A 14,530-nucleotide genomic window follows, 5' to 3' on the forward strand; every position below is an offset into this window, starting at 1 on the left:
ACTCTCCCACTCACTCCCCTCCTTCCTCCTTCCCTCATCCTCCTCTTCCTCCTCCTCCTCCCCATTTCCTCTCCCTCACTTCCTACCCTCTTTACCTCTCTCTCCCTTCCCCTCCTCTCCCCCCTTTCCCCTTAACTCCCTCTCCCCTCACATTCTCCCCCCTTCCCTCCTTCGTATCCCCTTCCCCTCCTCATCTCCTATCTTTCCCCTTCCCTTCCCCTCACTTCCTCCCTCCTTCACTTTTCCCTCCGTCCCCTCCTCTCCTCCTTCCTTCCCCTTACTCCCCTTACTCTCCCTCCTCTTTAATTCCTTTACTTCCCCTTCCTCCTCTCTTCCCCTTACTCCCCTCACTTCCCCTTCCCTTCTCCTCGGTGTGTGCTTTTAAGGGGGGTAGGAGAGGGGTAGGGGGGAGGTAAAGCACAGCCGAGGGGGGGGGGGGGGTCGAGGCACTGGGACTAGCGGTAAAAACATACAAATCGTTCATAAAAGTTTTGTAACAGACGCAACAAAAACCGAAATTGGGGTTCATGTCATGGTGTGTATATACGTGTTGTGTACGTGTGTGTGTGTATGTGTGTGTGTGTGTGAATCAGACGATATGGAAAACACACACACACACACACACACACACACACATCCCCTGCTCCATTAAGACTCCAAAACCTTGAACATGGGCGTAGGTGTGGGCGGAACGGACCAGGTGGGGGCGAGGTGGGCGTGGGTCCCTCTCGCCCGCACCCTCGCCCCGCCCACGCCCCGCCCACGCCGCCTCGCTTCCCTGGGCGTGTGTGGTGTAGACGCATCGCCCGGAGGAAAGCTGAAGGTGTTTTTTTTATGCGTGTTTTTTTTTATAATTATTTCCTGGTTTTAAGATTTATTTTTTCGTGTGATTTTTTATTTTATTTTTTATGATATAAGGGCTTGGGGGCGGTGTGTGTGTGTGTGTGTGTGTGTGTGTGTGTGTGTGTGTGTGTGTGTGTGTGTGTGTGTGTGTGTGTCTCTCTCTCTCTCTCTCTCTCTCTCTCTCTCTCTCTCTCTCTCTCTCTCTCTCTCTCTCTCTCTCTCTCTCTCTCTCTCTCTCTCTCTTTATTATTGTCAGCCTCGAGTAATAAAACACACACACACACACACACACACACACACACACACACACACACACACAGACAAGTCAGAATTTAAAAGCATCGCAGAACTTTTTATTTTTATTTTTTTAATTTTTTTTTTTTTAATGAAGGCAAGTAGGGAGAGAGGAGGGAAGGGGAAGAGGAGGAGGGGGAGGGGGAGGGGGGAGGCAGGTCTTGAAGTTTTAGAAAAGTTGTGGAACCGAAAAAAAAAAGGTGAGATCCGAATGTGTGTGTGTGTGTGTGGAGAGAGAGAGAGAGAGAGAGAGAGAGAGAGAGAGAGAGAGAGAGAGAGAGAGAGAGAGAGAACAAGGCACCACGCTGGAGCCTCTGAATGTGGAAGGAGGGAGGGCACAAGGGCGGCGGCGAAGGCGAGGGCGATAAGACATAAGGGACCGAGCGGCGGGCGAGGAGGAGGTCTTAGTGTCGTGAACCGAGATAAAGAGATGGACGGGGATTTGTTTTTCTTTTGGCATAGGTGGGCAGGCATTAGTGTGTGTGTGTGTGTGTGTGTGTGTGTGTGTGTGTGTGTGTGTGTGTGTGTGTGTGTGTGTGTGTGTGTGTGTGTGTAGGCGGTGGAACTGGTATAAATCGCATAATTATAGCATTTTGATATCGCAGTGACAGCTTGGCGTCGGACCTTCGCTCGTGTGTGTGTACGTGTGTGTGCGTGGGTAGCATAGGTCGCCGAGGTGCACATGTGAGCGTCAGGGAGGTGTGTGTGTGTGCGTGTGTGCATCGGCAGGTTGTCATGGATGCCTCGAGGCCGCGCGTAGGATGTGCGTGTGTGTGTGTGTGTGTGTGTGTGTGTGTGTGTGTGTGTGTGTGTGTGTGTGTGTGTGTGTGTGTGTGTGTGTTCATCTATTTAATTGTTACTCCTAATAATAATAATAATAATAATAGTGATAACAGTAATGCAAATCTGGCTACATACGCAATTTTTCTCCCCTCTCTCCTCATGCCTGCCTCACCCTGCATGGCTGCGTGCGTGGGTTGAGGGGAAGGGAGGGTGGGGCGGGGTGCGTGCTGGGAGGGGACATGGGAACGGGCCGCAGGGGAGGGTGTAGCAGCGGCGGGGAGAGCAGTGTGGGTGAAATGACTTGTTGGGCGGTTAGCGAGGAGGCAGAAGACCCTGGGAGGAGAGATAGGAGGAGGGCGGAGAGGTTAGAGGTCTCAGAGGGGACAGAACTGGAGGAAGGTGCATGGCTTGAACTCCTGGAGAAGACCTTAGTACTGATGGAAGAAGGTAGAGGCAGAGTTTATTTATGGCCTTTATTTGTGGGTGTGAGCGTGTGCGCGGGTGTGAATCACGTATCTCATGTCATTTTCCTTCCTCCACAGAAGACACCCCGAGACGGAGGCGGCGTCGCGGGCCCTTGTCGCCAGTAAGCAGCAGCAGCGGCAGCGGCGGCGGCGGCGGCGGCGGATTATCCGTGTCTGGAGGCGAGCCGCTCAAGACCCCGGAGGTGGTGCGTCATGTGGTGTCGCGCCTCACGCCCCCAGTCACCTCGCCCACGCAGCCTGCGGCCCTGTCCTCCACCTTGCAGCCGTCCCAGCAACCCTCCGCCCCAGCCCACACCTTCCAGCCCATCCAGCCCGCCGCAGCCCCGGACTCCACGCACTCGGCGCCATCCACGCTCGACTCCCGCTCAAGGTATGCACAAGACGGCGACGCGCGGCCCTCCGAAGGTCGTCGCCTGAGTGGGTCGCTGGCACCCGAAGCGGAGGAGGGAATACGTCGAGTGCCGCCCAAATTGGCGCCACTGCGGAAGCCTGACATACCCGACGTGCTGCGCCCCAAGGACACCACCGGCCTCGCCTCTCCGGGTGTGGTGAACACGCCGCCCAACTCCCGACCTTCATCTGTGGTACTAGAAAAACCGCCGCTCGCCCCCGAGGGTCAGCGACCGGTCACCCTCCGCACTTCCCTCAGGAAGCCCACGGATATCGGCACGTGTTTTATGGCAACGCGGCGGGAGAAGCGTGAAGACACGAAGCCTGAGAACGTGTTCCGCGACCAGCTGCAGCGGCCCAAGAAGGGAGACAGGCTGTCGAAATCAGACATGAATCTGAAGCTTGAGAGCAGCTACTCCGGGAAGCAGGAAGACCTCCTCTCACCCGGCAGCTCTGACCTGGAAGTGGCTGGCCTCTCCGTCTCCCCCACCGCCGCCACCTCTCCCGGCGCCGCCCCCCTCGGCTCCGATGAAGGCATGAGCAGCCGCCTGGAGGCCCTCACGGCTCGGGCCAAGGAAACAATGGATCGAGTGGACCGTCTGGGGAAGGACAGCACCCCGCCGCCCCCGGAGAGCACCCCGCCAGAGGAGAGCGCCGACAGCATGGTGCACGAGTGTGAGCAGTACCTCACTGTGAACGCCGGCCGGAAGGAGATGAGCGGGGGCGTGAGGCCTCGAGAAATCGTTTTGAGTGACACGCGCAGTGATCATACCACTGTGCAGTCCCCGGCCGTCAAGAAGGGCGTAATCTCAGACACGGGTCAGAAAAACTGGGTCGGGGGCTCTGAAGGACGTAGTAAAGAAAGTAAGCGGTTGGCTATGGAAAAAGAAATAAGTAAAGATGTGAAGCGAGAGCCTAGCCAAGCAGCAGGACCGGTGAAGATGACTGCTGCCTCCGCTGTGCCTTCAGGGCCCCCGGACCACGCAATGATAGGAAGCGACAGTTTGAGCCCCCCGCCCGAAGAGGTGGTGCATGGCCTCCGTCATGTAGGATACGCTGACGAGGAAATCGGCTCTCCTGACTCCGTGCAGCTGAGAAGCCCAGACCATCGCAGCGGCAGCAGCAGCGGCAGCGGCAGCAAGCGCAGTTCCCGACGCTGCTCCCTCGAGGGCGACACTCCCCAGGCTGTGTCACCCGACCCCCAGTCCATCCTGAAGCATCGCTCCTCCCGGGAGGACGTGACTTTAGATCGGCCCACGACGCCGGAGCCGCACAGTATTCTGAAGCGAAAGACCAGCTCGCGCACGTCCAGCATCGACATAGTGGAAGGGGAGCCGAGGCCCATCCTCAAGAAGAAGAGCAGCATAGAGGAACTGGACCACTTCGAGCCGCGGCCAATACTCAAGAAGAAATCCTCCACGGACGACGAGCTGGACGACAGGCCGCGATCCATCCTCAAGGGAGGACGCAGCAGAGAGGACCTCGACCTTGCCGAAGGGTTCGTGTCGCCGAATCCGATTCTGAAGAGATCTCCCCGGTGTGATAGCGAAGGGGAGGGAGAGCTGCGCCCCATCCTCAAGAGGAGGGATACTACCGACGGCGTTCGACTTAGACTCCACGTGTCTGACGGCGAGGACGTGGAGGGTGAAGTGCCTAGCGTGAGGGTGAGGAGTGACTCCGCACCCGAGGCTGTGATACGTTTAGGAGGGCACTCTCCCCCTGCGCTGTCGGCCACGCCCTCACATGGCATTCTGAAGAAGCGTGGCTCGCAGTCCCCAGGGCGCTTTGACCAGATGGACAGCGAGCTGGGTGCCATCCTGCGCTCCCGGAGGTCACAGGACGCAGACAGTGATAGTGAAGCAACGAATCGTCCCCAGAGCCCCTCCCTCGTGGCGCTGACCAGGCGTGAGGACTCCGCGAGGTCCGGCGAGCGGCCCCTGAGTGTGGCCGAGCGGGTGGCCGGCATGGAGGCCGCCCGACAGGAGCCGGCGGCCCCGCAGCTCTCCCCCACCCCCGCGCGCAGCCCAGGCGCGCGGCCCAAGCTGACGCCGTCCTTCCTCGACCGCCCCCCAACGCCCACCGAGAAGGGGAGGTGAGTCACGTTGTTTTCTCAGTACTGTAAAAACTGTTTTGGCGCCGGAGCTCAAAAGATTTGGCTATCGGGAGGTCGCGGAGGAAAAAAATATTCCGTCAAAATACAAGCCTAGATCCATTGTGTGTGTGAGAGAGAGAGAGAGAGAGAGAGAGAGAGAGAGAGAGAGAGAGAGAGATGTAGCTTACAGAAAGCATGTTAAGACAAGTTCAGTGCACCAGACGTTCGTGTAGGACTTTATCATTTATTTTAACTTTGTGCGTCTTGGATTCATGCGCTTATGTAAAAGAGATCATTTCCCAAGTAAAACAGAACAGCTAACTTCCATTCGCAGCAAAAAGAACGGCCGCGCACGTTCTGTGACTTATGCAGGATTAGCATTCATTACCGACGGAACTGTGCGTCGAATAAATGCATAAAATTCTTGTACATCAGAATAATTATAATGATTGATTACTGTGTGTATTAAACAGCGGATTTTAGTGTCGGTGTTACTGATGGACTCGTGCGTGTGTGTGTGTGTGTGTGTGTGTGTGTGTGTGCCAGGTGTGGGTGATGCCAGAGTGTCACCGGTGTACAGTAGCCTACCTGTGATGTATTATGTTGTCGTGAAACATGAAACAGTAAGATGAGGTGCAGATAAATGTTTCACTTGGACAAACACTACTTAATAATGTAGATTCTTGCTACAGTTGCTTAGTGCTACAATGTTGGGTTGGTGTGCTATGTGAGAGCATTACTTTCCATGGCGTCACTCAAAACACCTCTTGCTCCACAGAGACAATCGAAGAAACAGTGCCTTTGGCCAGGCGGCAGACCAATCTCCCGGCGACGGCGCGGAGGCCATAAATGAAGCTTTCTTGGACCGTCCAGTGGCCGAGGCGTACAACAGTGCCATGTACCCCGACAGTGACGCCGCGCCCACCGCGGCCTCGCTGGTGTCGCAGAAGGCCGCCTTCTTCGCCCAGGTGTGCACGCCCCCTCACCCCGGCACTCATTTTGGCCTGCTAAGGCTGTGTTGTTATCCTCTGAAGCTCTAGATATAACCTCTTCATAACATCATTAACTATCGTACTGGGAGCTGTTTCATAATTTAGATATTTATGCTTCAGTTTATTAATGGACGGATATTCACGTAGTGCATAAGTATGCTATTACATTTTTCACATTTTGTGTGGAATTCATAAACCTCATAAAAAGGTTTAACCGAATTTTAACAGTAAATTCCATTCAGTCCAGACCTGTGTACGGTAATCTCTCCAGCCAGCCCCACACAGCGTCCCTGCAGCCTTGCTTACCCTTGTTTGCCTCCCCAGCTGGAGCGTGAGCAGAAGACCCTGCCAGACCCCGCCGGGCCCATCCACGGCAGCCGCTTCGCCTCCCGCCGGGACCGGGGCGCCAGGTGGGTGCGGGGCGGGGCCGGGGCTCCTCGGGGCGGGGCCACACACCACAACACAACACACACAGACAAACACCAAGAGAGGTGCTCACTTACCACACAAACACTACATATTATTTTACATACAAATAGTTTTTTTTATGCAACATCACAGTTATGATCAATATGTATTCAAATTATTTATATTTATTTAGTTAATTGTTATATTCAGAAACTGTATACTGTCCATGCAAACACTGATATGTACTGCATGACTGCCATTTGTGTTCTAGTAAAGAGATATGACAGGTTAAAATAATTTATCTATCAAAGTAACAAAATTTCATATTGTCTCCTAGATTTGACCAGATAGCGAACTTCTTTGAAACGTAAGAGAATTTTTTGTGCATACTGTAGTTGCTGTACCATAGCTCCTGTCACTCCAACGTTCTCACACCTGGTGGAAAGTAGAAGTGCTCACCGTTTGCAATCTTCTACTTAACTATTTATGCTATTTAGCAGAAGACAGAGCTTTGTGAATAATTGCTTACACTTGTAAATTCCTTCCAGCATTACCGGTACTGTCTTGTCTATGTAATAAGTGCTAGATGTCTAGAGAGAGAGCTCACTTCTCTCAGCCGCTGCCAGTGTTAGTTAGTGTACGTTGCTCACAGGCTTGGCAGTGTGCACACAGCCGTCCGTGAGCTTCCCTCTTGCCCTCCACACTGTTGCTTCAGTACAGTACAACACCACCAACTAACCAGCCACTGTGTCAATGGTTTCATTCCACCAACTTCTTTTGCTGCCATTTCTTCAAGCCTTTACAATACTTGGTTGTAAATAATAAGCATAATTTATAGTAGTACCTTGATTGCAATCTTTTTTTGATTATTAATGACCCCTTAATGGAAGTTAATGACTAATATCTGTATGGATATTAATGTTATCATGTATTTATTTATCATCAGGGATGTCTCGAGAGGCAAAAATATTTTGGCACATATAGAATACAAATTTGCTTCAACTAAAATTCATAAATGATAAATCCATTTTTATCATAGCAAAAAGGTGCCATTTGTAGTCTTTCCACTGAACCTTCTTTCCTTGAAGGATACTAATGAATATTTCATTAATTTTAATCTCACTCCGGCCACAGGCATGCCACACAGCCAGTCACTGAAGATGAAGTGAGTCAAGCCTCCCGGCTCGCCGAGGCCTCAGACTCAGCCTCGCATGACTCAGACTCTGCCCCACCGCGCCGAGACTCACGTGAGTATTGCATCCGCTGAGTGTGTTGCTTCATGTACTGGCAAGGAAGATGATCTCTTAAGGTGTGTCGTGTTTGAGGGAAATTTTGAGCAGAAGTGTCCCATGAAGAGAGTCTGTCTCTCGGACCAACTCACACGCAGCTGTCGTAAAGAGGACCATTTAACGGCTTGAGAATTTTACTGCATGTGCATGTGTCTACTGACTGAGCAGCGCCACACATGTTGTGCTGAGTGTGGCCTCTTAACACCACAATGTCACTCATTACTGACAGTGTTAGTCTGATGAACACTCCTTATCACATTTTGGTTGCAGTTAACCACAGCAAGATTCTTTACACACATTAAGAAGATTGATTTTCTTAACTATTTTGCACTCATCCATGCTGTACTCCTCAAAGATAAAGGCTTCTTGTTGATAATAATAAGATAAAGTATACTTAGAACATTTTCACTTTTCAGGGACTGTTGTCTAGTCTTTCATTTATGAGGAAAGCTTTATAAAGTCTCCTGATATGCAGTGATTAATGAAAAATCTAATAAGCAAGAATATTTCAAAATTAGAGCTTAGTAATGCACTTGTACCTGATGCAGTGCATTAGCTAGAGAGTTCCTAGGTATGTCCCTTGTGCCCATTGCAGTGTTTGATGGGAATGTTTTGCTGAATAGCATTGTGTCTGCCTAACCCTATGTTACGGTTAACAAACCCCCTAATTGAATACCCTTGACCCTTGACCCGCCTTGGACCATTGCCAATCCCTGTGCTGCAATAAGTAGTGCCCTGGAAGAGCAGCACGCAGCAAGAGGCTAGTGGCGGCCAGGGCAGCACAAGCAAGAATAGCACCAGTAACAGTGTTGGTGCCAAAGTGGCCCTGTGGACTAAGATGCTTGAGGAGGAACGCTCTCCTGCCCCTCCGCTTGACGGGGCCCAGAGTGTGCGCCGCAGGACTCGTGCCGCGCGCTTCAAGACACAGCCCGTCACCATGGAGGAGGTGGCCCATGCACATGCCCTAAACAGCCAGGTCGTCCGCACCCACTCGGGACCCCTTGAGACACAGGAAATAGGTACTAACAAGCACCCATCCCCTATCCCGTGCTGGACGGAATGGTGGCTTCTTGAGTTCAGACGCCCGTGCACTGGTGTGAAGCGGTGCCTCATAGCCTGTGTCAGGACTCTGCTGCGAGGCCTGTCTAGAAAGTCACTGATTGCTCCCTCACTGTTTCACTCCAGTGCACTGGGCAGCATGCTGCATATTTTACATTTAAGTATATGCATGCCATAATACTCTTTTGTGTGGTTTCATATTGTTGAGTCGCACATTCACAATATATGTCACTTCTGGGTTTTGCATGGATCATCTTTTTCTTAAGACAGTCGACTTGGCTGCTTAGAAACGTGAAAGCCATGAGAGTCAGTTCACATTTCCAGTGTCATTAACTCATAATTTGTTGACTAGTATTTCAGGAACATTTGCTTCAATTAAAGTTACAGAGACTGCATTTTCTTTTCATGTTGAGTTGGTACTTTCAGTGTATAGTCTTGAAGGGTGGATACATGTACGAGATGGCTGCTTCCTCCACTCACAGGACGTGTTACCATGTCAGGTTACATAGCTCGCCTGTTAAAAATATAAGTTAAATGGCTTCCTATCTTTTTACAAGGTTTATTAATTATTTCCAGTTGTTATGGTAATGTTTACTTGCTCTAAACTTGCAGCGGACTGTAATGGGAAAACTATCCTAACAAGCCTCTGAATGAATTTTACTTTGAGCTAATTGTGTAAACAGACACAGGTCAGATCTTTGCTTCTCCCTGAAAGAGAGAGAGAACTTTTGGCAAGAAACAGAAATTAATTCATGGTGTTACTGGGGCTGGTCTGGCTGTGGCAATGACTGCTCCTTCACTGTTGAGGAAGACACAAAGTAGAAAGTGTTAATTGGCTGCATGTCTATGGAACATTAGTTACTGATTGAAATGAATTCTCCTCCACTACCATCACCTAAGAATTTCCTCACTGAACCTCACCCGAGAATATCCTGACTGAACTTTGAGGTCCTTTGGTATCTGTTGACGTCCCGGCAGTAGCTGATAGATTCAACCCCTCACACTCACAGTTTCCTCGTAGTACTTCTCGATATATTTGTATTCTTCAGGAAAACTCACCTACTGTTATTTACTCCTGATGTGTATGTCATAGACCTCACAGTCTTCCAAATTCTAAACCAACTTTCTTTCCTACACTTTAGAGTACTGAACTTTACTGAACTGGAACTTGATAATACTATGTGTTACATGTGAAGTATGTAGTCTAGTCCTTGGTTTAGCTTTGGGAATATTCACCTTTTCCTGTGTGTAGGAAGGCACTGAAAAGAGAAACACAATATAGAAATGAAATATATAAGATCCACAGAAAGTAGCATTCAGTATTTGATAACTTTGTTTTGGTGCATTCAGTGAGGTCAAAATTATTAATCTAAAAGAGAAGTAAAGTTACTTTGAAACAAATTTCTGCAAAAATTCAAAACAAAATCTATGATGAAGCTTCCTGTTGCTCCTCACCCAGCTCTGTTCAGGGGAATGCAGTGTTGTCAGAAGTGTAGAAGGATTTATTAGGAAGTGGACAAATATACACATTTTACCACCAATTGGATGATGCCATACTGACCTCCAGCGACTCGTTCCCTCCCAGCGAGCGGTTTTAGGGCTGCCCGCGAGGCTGTGCTGAGGAATGCTGCCGAGGTGATGCAGGGCCTCACCCCCGGCTCCTCCCCGCGGCGGCGTTCCAGCAGCAGGAAGACCTCCGTCAACGAGCCGGAGGATGACTCGTCAATAGATCCTGTGAGGGGTGAGTACTGATGCTTCCTTAACTTGCTGGGACCTGTTTCTTGATGGTCATTGGTTTCTTTAAACTTATGTATTTTCCGGAGTTATGTATATTGTGGCAAGATTTGAAAAGTTATTTTTATGGTCGTCCACAGCGCTGGTAGTGTTTCTTGACTGGGCCTGGTGGTCAGCCCCAACCCATTATTGATGTAAGCAAGTATTTTATAGTGGCACCATCTTGGTTGGCTCTTACTGTCCTTGGAGCTCCAATTGATTCTCTCGAGAGAGATTTGGTAATGTCCGGGTTGGTGGGTGTTTACCAGGACGACATGTGAGGTGTCTTCGGGCACTCAGCAATGGCTGGTAATTATCAGCTTTTATTGGTGGGTGGGACCTGAACCTGGGTCTTCAGATCACCATGAGCGCATGCTGACCACTCAGCCACCACATCCATACACACACAGTAGTCTCGTGCTCACTGATAACAAAATATTACTTCTATATAAAGCACTCAGAACTTAGGCTGCAGTAAATGTGTTCCTTTAGTTGAGAATATCAGCTCCACTACATCCTGATAAAAGCAAGGTGTATAGTAACACTGGCCGTGGTGTGTGGCAGTATTCACACTACTCACTTGGGCCAAACACCCAAGGCCACAGTCAGGCCAGCAAGTTAAAGTTATGAAAAAAAAGTATATATGTATATGCACATACATATAGGCTATGCGTAATTTCCTTATGCTAGTAAAATAATAATACTGTTGATAACAAGCGTCAACTTATAATTTTCTAAAATATAAACATATAATTTATTGAGGCTCATTTATTGTTGTTTTGGTCGTCCTGGACAACATCAGCAGCAGCAGCTCCCTTGCCTTGATGGAGCAGCATTGAGGTTTTGGGTCAATTTTCAGAAAAATAAATCCCAGGAAAAATATGTCGCTGATTGAAATGGGCGGCGACCAATCACACGCCATTCAAGTGCCTTCACGGTAACCTGAAACCCCAGAGCCAGACTCACCACACCGCCTGAGTGTGAGGTTCACCCACGGTCCGATCGTGTGTTTGGCTCAGGACAACCAGCCAGTACCCCCATAGAAAGAACTTGGAAGTCATAAGTGACCAATTTATAAGTATTGTAGGTGTGCCTTGGCCTTCACACACCACACACCCTGCCCCCCTTACTTATGGAGGGATTGTGATTGCTCCTGTCAGTGAAATAGTTTAGGGTCCTGAGCAAGGCATGTACTTCAGTGTGTGTATTGGGCATTATGCTCGGTGGTCCTCGTTTCCGTGTCTGCATTTGTCCAACTTATCTTAGCTTGCACACTGCTGGACACACTTATCCCTCGCTCATATCCCACCAAACCTCTACATTTCTACTATGGAAGCTGGCATTTGTACTCCTGTGTGTGTGTGTGTGTGTGTGTGTGTGTGTGTGTGTGTGTGTGTGTGTGTGTGTGTGTGTGTGTGTTTGCTAGGATTATTTACACAAATGGGCCAGAAATAATGCTAATGACTTGCATCATTAATAATTTGTCAGTACATGTTTATCACAGCCAAGCAGCAGCCCTTGGCACCAATCAGTGATGTGTCTGTGTTGGCCCGGCACACTGACATCCCTTGGCACCAATTCATAGTTAATGCACGGCCGAGTCTCTCTTTGATCCCGGCTCATCAACATACATTAATTTTACTGGAAATCCTTCGTGCGTCACAAACACATTTTTATAATGAAAACACTGGGCTTGTTTTTTCATGCCGTGCAAATATCAACTGAGTCACTGTAAATATGTAAAGGACGAGTATCAAGACTTCTCAGACTATTTTTTTCTATCTTATTTATAAAGGAGAAGAATGTAAGAGGCCTTTTTCCTTATTCTTTTTAATTCCAATAGGTGGGTTTTTTTTTTTTTTTTTTTTTTTTTTTTTTACATCAGAGGACATGGCTCAAGGGCAACAAAAAGAGTACAAAAAAAAAAAGCCTGCTACTCGCCGCTCCTGTAAAAGATAAAAGTAAAGAATAGCCAAAAGAGAGGTCAATTTCGGTGTGTCTTCCTTACCGTAAAGAAACATTTGTGACAAGATACGAAAGGGAGTGTGACGGACCCTCTTGCAACGCTGCCCATTTTATACAAACAGCTGTGGGGTCCTTAAGGCCATGCAAATTATGTCTTCCTGTACATGAGACGAATTTGCTCCGCCAGAGTTTCAAGACAACTTATGACCTCGATTTGATATTTCTTGATTGAGGGCTTTAGTTTTCTTTATTGGAGCAGGTAGCAGATGTTTTTCTTCATCGTTTATAAATCTTGTTCTATCTCCGTGGGTGAAATAATAATAAGTGACAGGTATTAGAAAGACGCCTCTGGACCTTGATTTCTTTTTCGTTTAAGGCGTTGTTTACTTCATTTTTAGGAGGGACAAGTAGCAGGCATCATCTTATTGCGATTCGTACAACCCTTCATTTGTCTCCCTTACCAGAAAAAGAATGCAATCCCTCCCTCTCTCTCTCTTCCTCCCCCTCCCTTCCTTTTTTCCTCCATCTCTTCCTTCTCTCCTCCATTTCTTCCCCTCCCTTCTCTCCTCTTCCATTTCTTCCCTCCCTCTCTCTCTTCCAACCCCTCCCTTCCTTTCCTTTTTCCTCCCTCTCTTCCTTCTCTCCTCCATTTAAGTGACATGGCAGTACATTAGGCAAAAGTTGACACGACCCGCTGCAAAGAAACTCACTTATACACAAACAACTTTGATCACTTTTTAGGCCACGTGGGTGTTGTCTCCTTACGTGCGGGTTGATTTGATGAGGTGGAAGATAGCGTGTATAAATGACGGGGTACTAAAAGGGAATGTGGCAAGACCAGCTGCAAGGATGGTGATTTTGATGCTAACCAGACAAGGGATTTTTTTTTTTTTACGCCGCCTCAGTGTCGTCATATTCGTGAGGTGGAGATTGGTGAAGGTAGAAGGCAGGGTAGAAGGAAGGTCGCGTGTGTGAATGACAAGAAACAGAAGGGAAAGTAATTAGAACCTGCAGTGAGGATGTTAATTTTGATGCTAACCAGACAAGGGATAATTTTTTAGGCCGTTTTCATATTCGCGCGGTGGAGATAGGTCGAGTAGGAAGGTCGGGCGTGTGAATGACAAGAAACAGAAGGGAAAGTAATTAGAACCTGCAGTGAGGATGTTAATTTTGATGCTAACCAGACAAGGGATAATTTTTAGGCCGTTTTCATATTCGTGAGGTGGAGATAGGTCGAGTAGGAAGGTCAGGCGTGTGAATGACAAGAAACAGAAGGGAAAGTAATTAGAACCTGCAGTGAGGATGTTAATTTTAATGCTAACCAGACAAGGGATAATTTTTTAGGCCGTTTTCATATTCGCGCGGTGGAGGTAGGTCGAGTAGGAAGGTCAGGCGTGTGAATGACAAGAAACAGAAGGGAAAGTGACAAGGACCTGCTGTGAAGATGGTAATGTTTTATCATAACCAGACTGAGAACTTATAAGCTGCGTAAGAACCTTCATACTTACCAGGTGGAGATTTCTGAAGGTAGATGGAAGGTTGCGTGTGTGAATGACAAGAAACAAAAGGGAAAGTGACAAAAACCTGCTGTGAAAATGGTAATGCTTTCTGCTAATCAGGTACAGTTCTTAAAAGCCGCATAAAAGTCTTCATACTTACGAGGTGGAAATTTGTTGATGTAGAAGGAAAGTCTTGTGCGAAAATGACAGATACAAAAGTAATAGTGACAAGGCCCAGCTGTGAAGATGGTAACGTTTTCTGCTAATCAGGTACAGCGTCAAAGTCTTCATAGGTCGGAAGCGCTCCTATGGCGACGGACCGGGGCCTGAAACTTCATCAACGGCATTCTCAGACGCTTCTTCCTCTTACATCAGCAATTCCCAGACGCCCAAAACGGAGATAAATTGTGTTATGTGAGGTTTTGTTACATTCACGGCACAGAACCTTCGTCAAACCCACCACCAGGGTCATTAAAGTACCCCCCATGGAAATCCACGCTACTCCTACGAAAGCCTTGTCGAATATGTGCCTGGGCGCCGGAAATGTTGAAGAATATGACCCCAAGTTAGTGTCGAGGTGGAAGGTCGCACGTGTAACTGACAAGATAAGGCCGGGCGTGTGACAAGGCGCCGCTACAAGGATGGTCATCGGCCGCGC

At 48.7% G+C, this 14,530-nt stretch overlaps 1 protein-coding gene across 5 annotated transcripts in view; it reads left to right on the forward strand.

The window, feature by feature from the left end:
* The window catches only part of LOC126981474 (supervillin-like), a 229,315-nt gene that overhangs the window by 86,421 nt on the left and 128,364 nt on the right, over positions 1-14,530 (forward strand). For 4 of the 5 annotated variants that reach the window (XM_050832547.1, XM_050832551.1, XM_050832550.1 and 1 more), the window contains exons 2-7: positions 2,463-4,887; positions 5,666-5,855; positions 6,204-6,289; positions 7,422-7,534; positions 8,308-8,595; positions 10,221-10,376. In XM_050832547.1, the coding sequence (XP_050688504.1) occupies positions 2,463-4,887; positions 5,666-5,855; positions 6,204-6,289; positions 7,422-7,534; positions 8,308-8,595; positions 10,221-10,376 (3,258 nt within the window). The remainder of the gene's footprint in view (positions 1-2,462; positions 4,888-5,665; positions 5,856-6,203; positions 6,290-7,421; positions 7,535-8,307; positions 8,596-10,220; positions 10,377-14,530) is intronic. The other variant, XM_050832548.1, reaches the window with a different exon arrangement.

The sequence above is a fragment of the Eriocheir sinensis genome, chromosome 48, assembly GCF_024679095.1.
Source record: "Eriocheir sinensis breed Jianghai 21 chromosome 48, ASM2467909v1, whole genome shotgun sequence".
Taxonomy (NCBI): Eukaryota; Metazoa; Arthropoda; class Malacostraca; order Decapoda; family Varunidae; genus Eriocheir; species Eriocheir sinensis.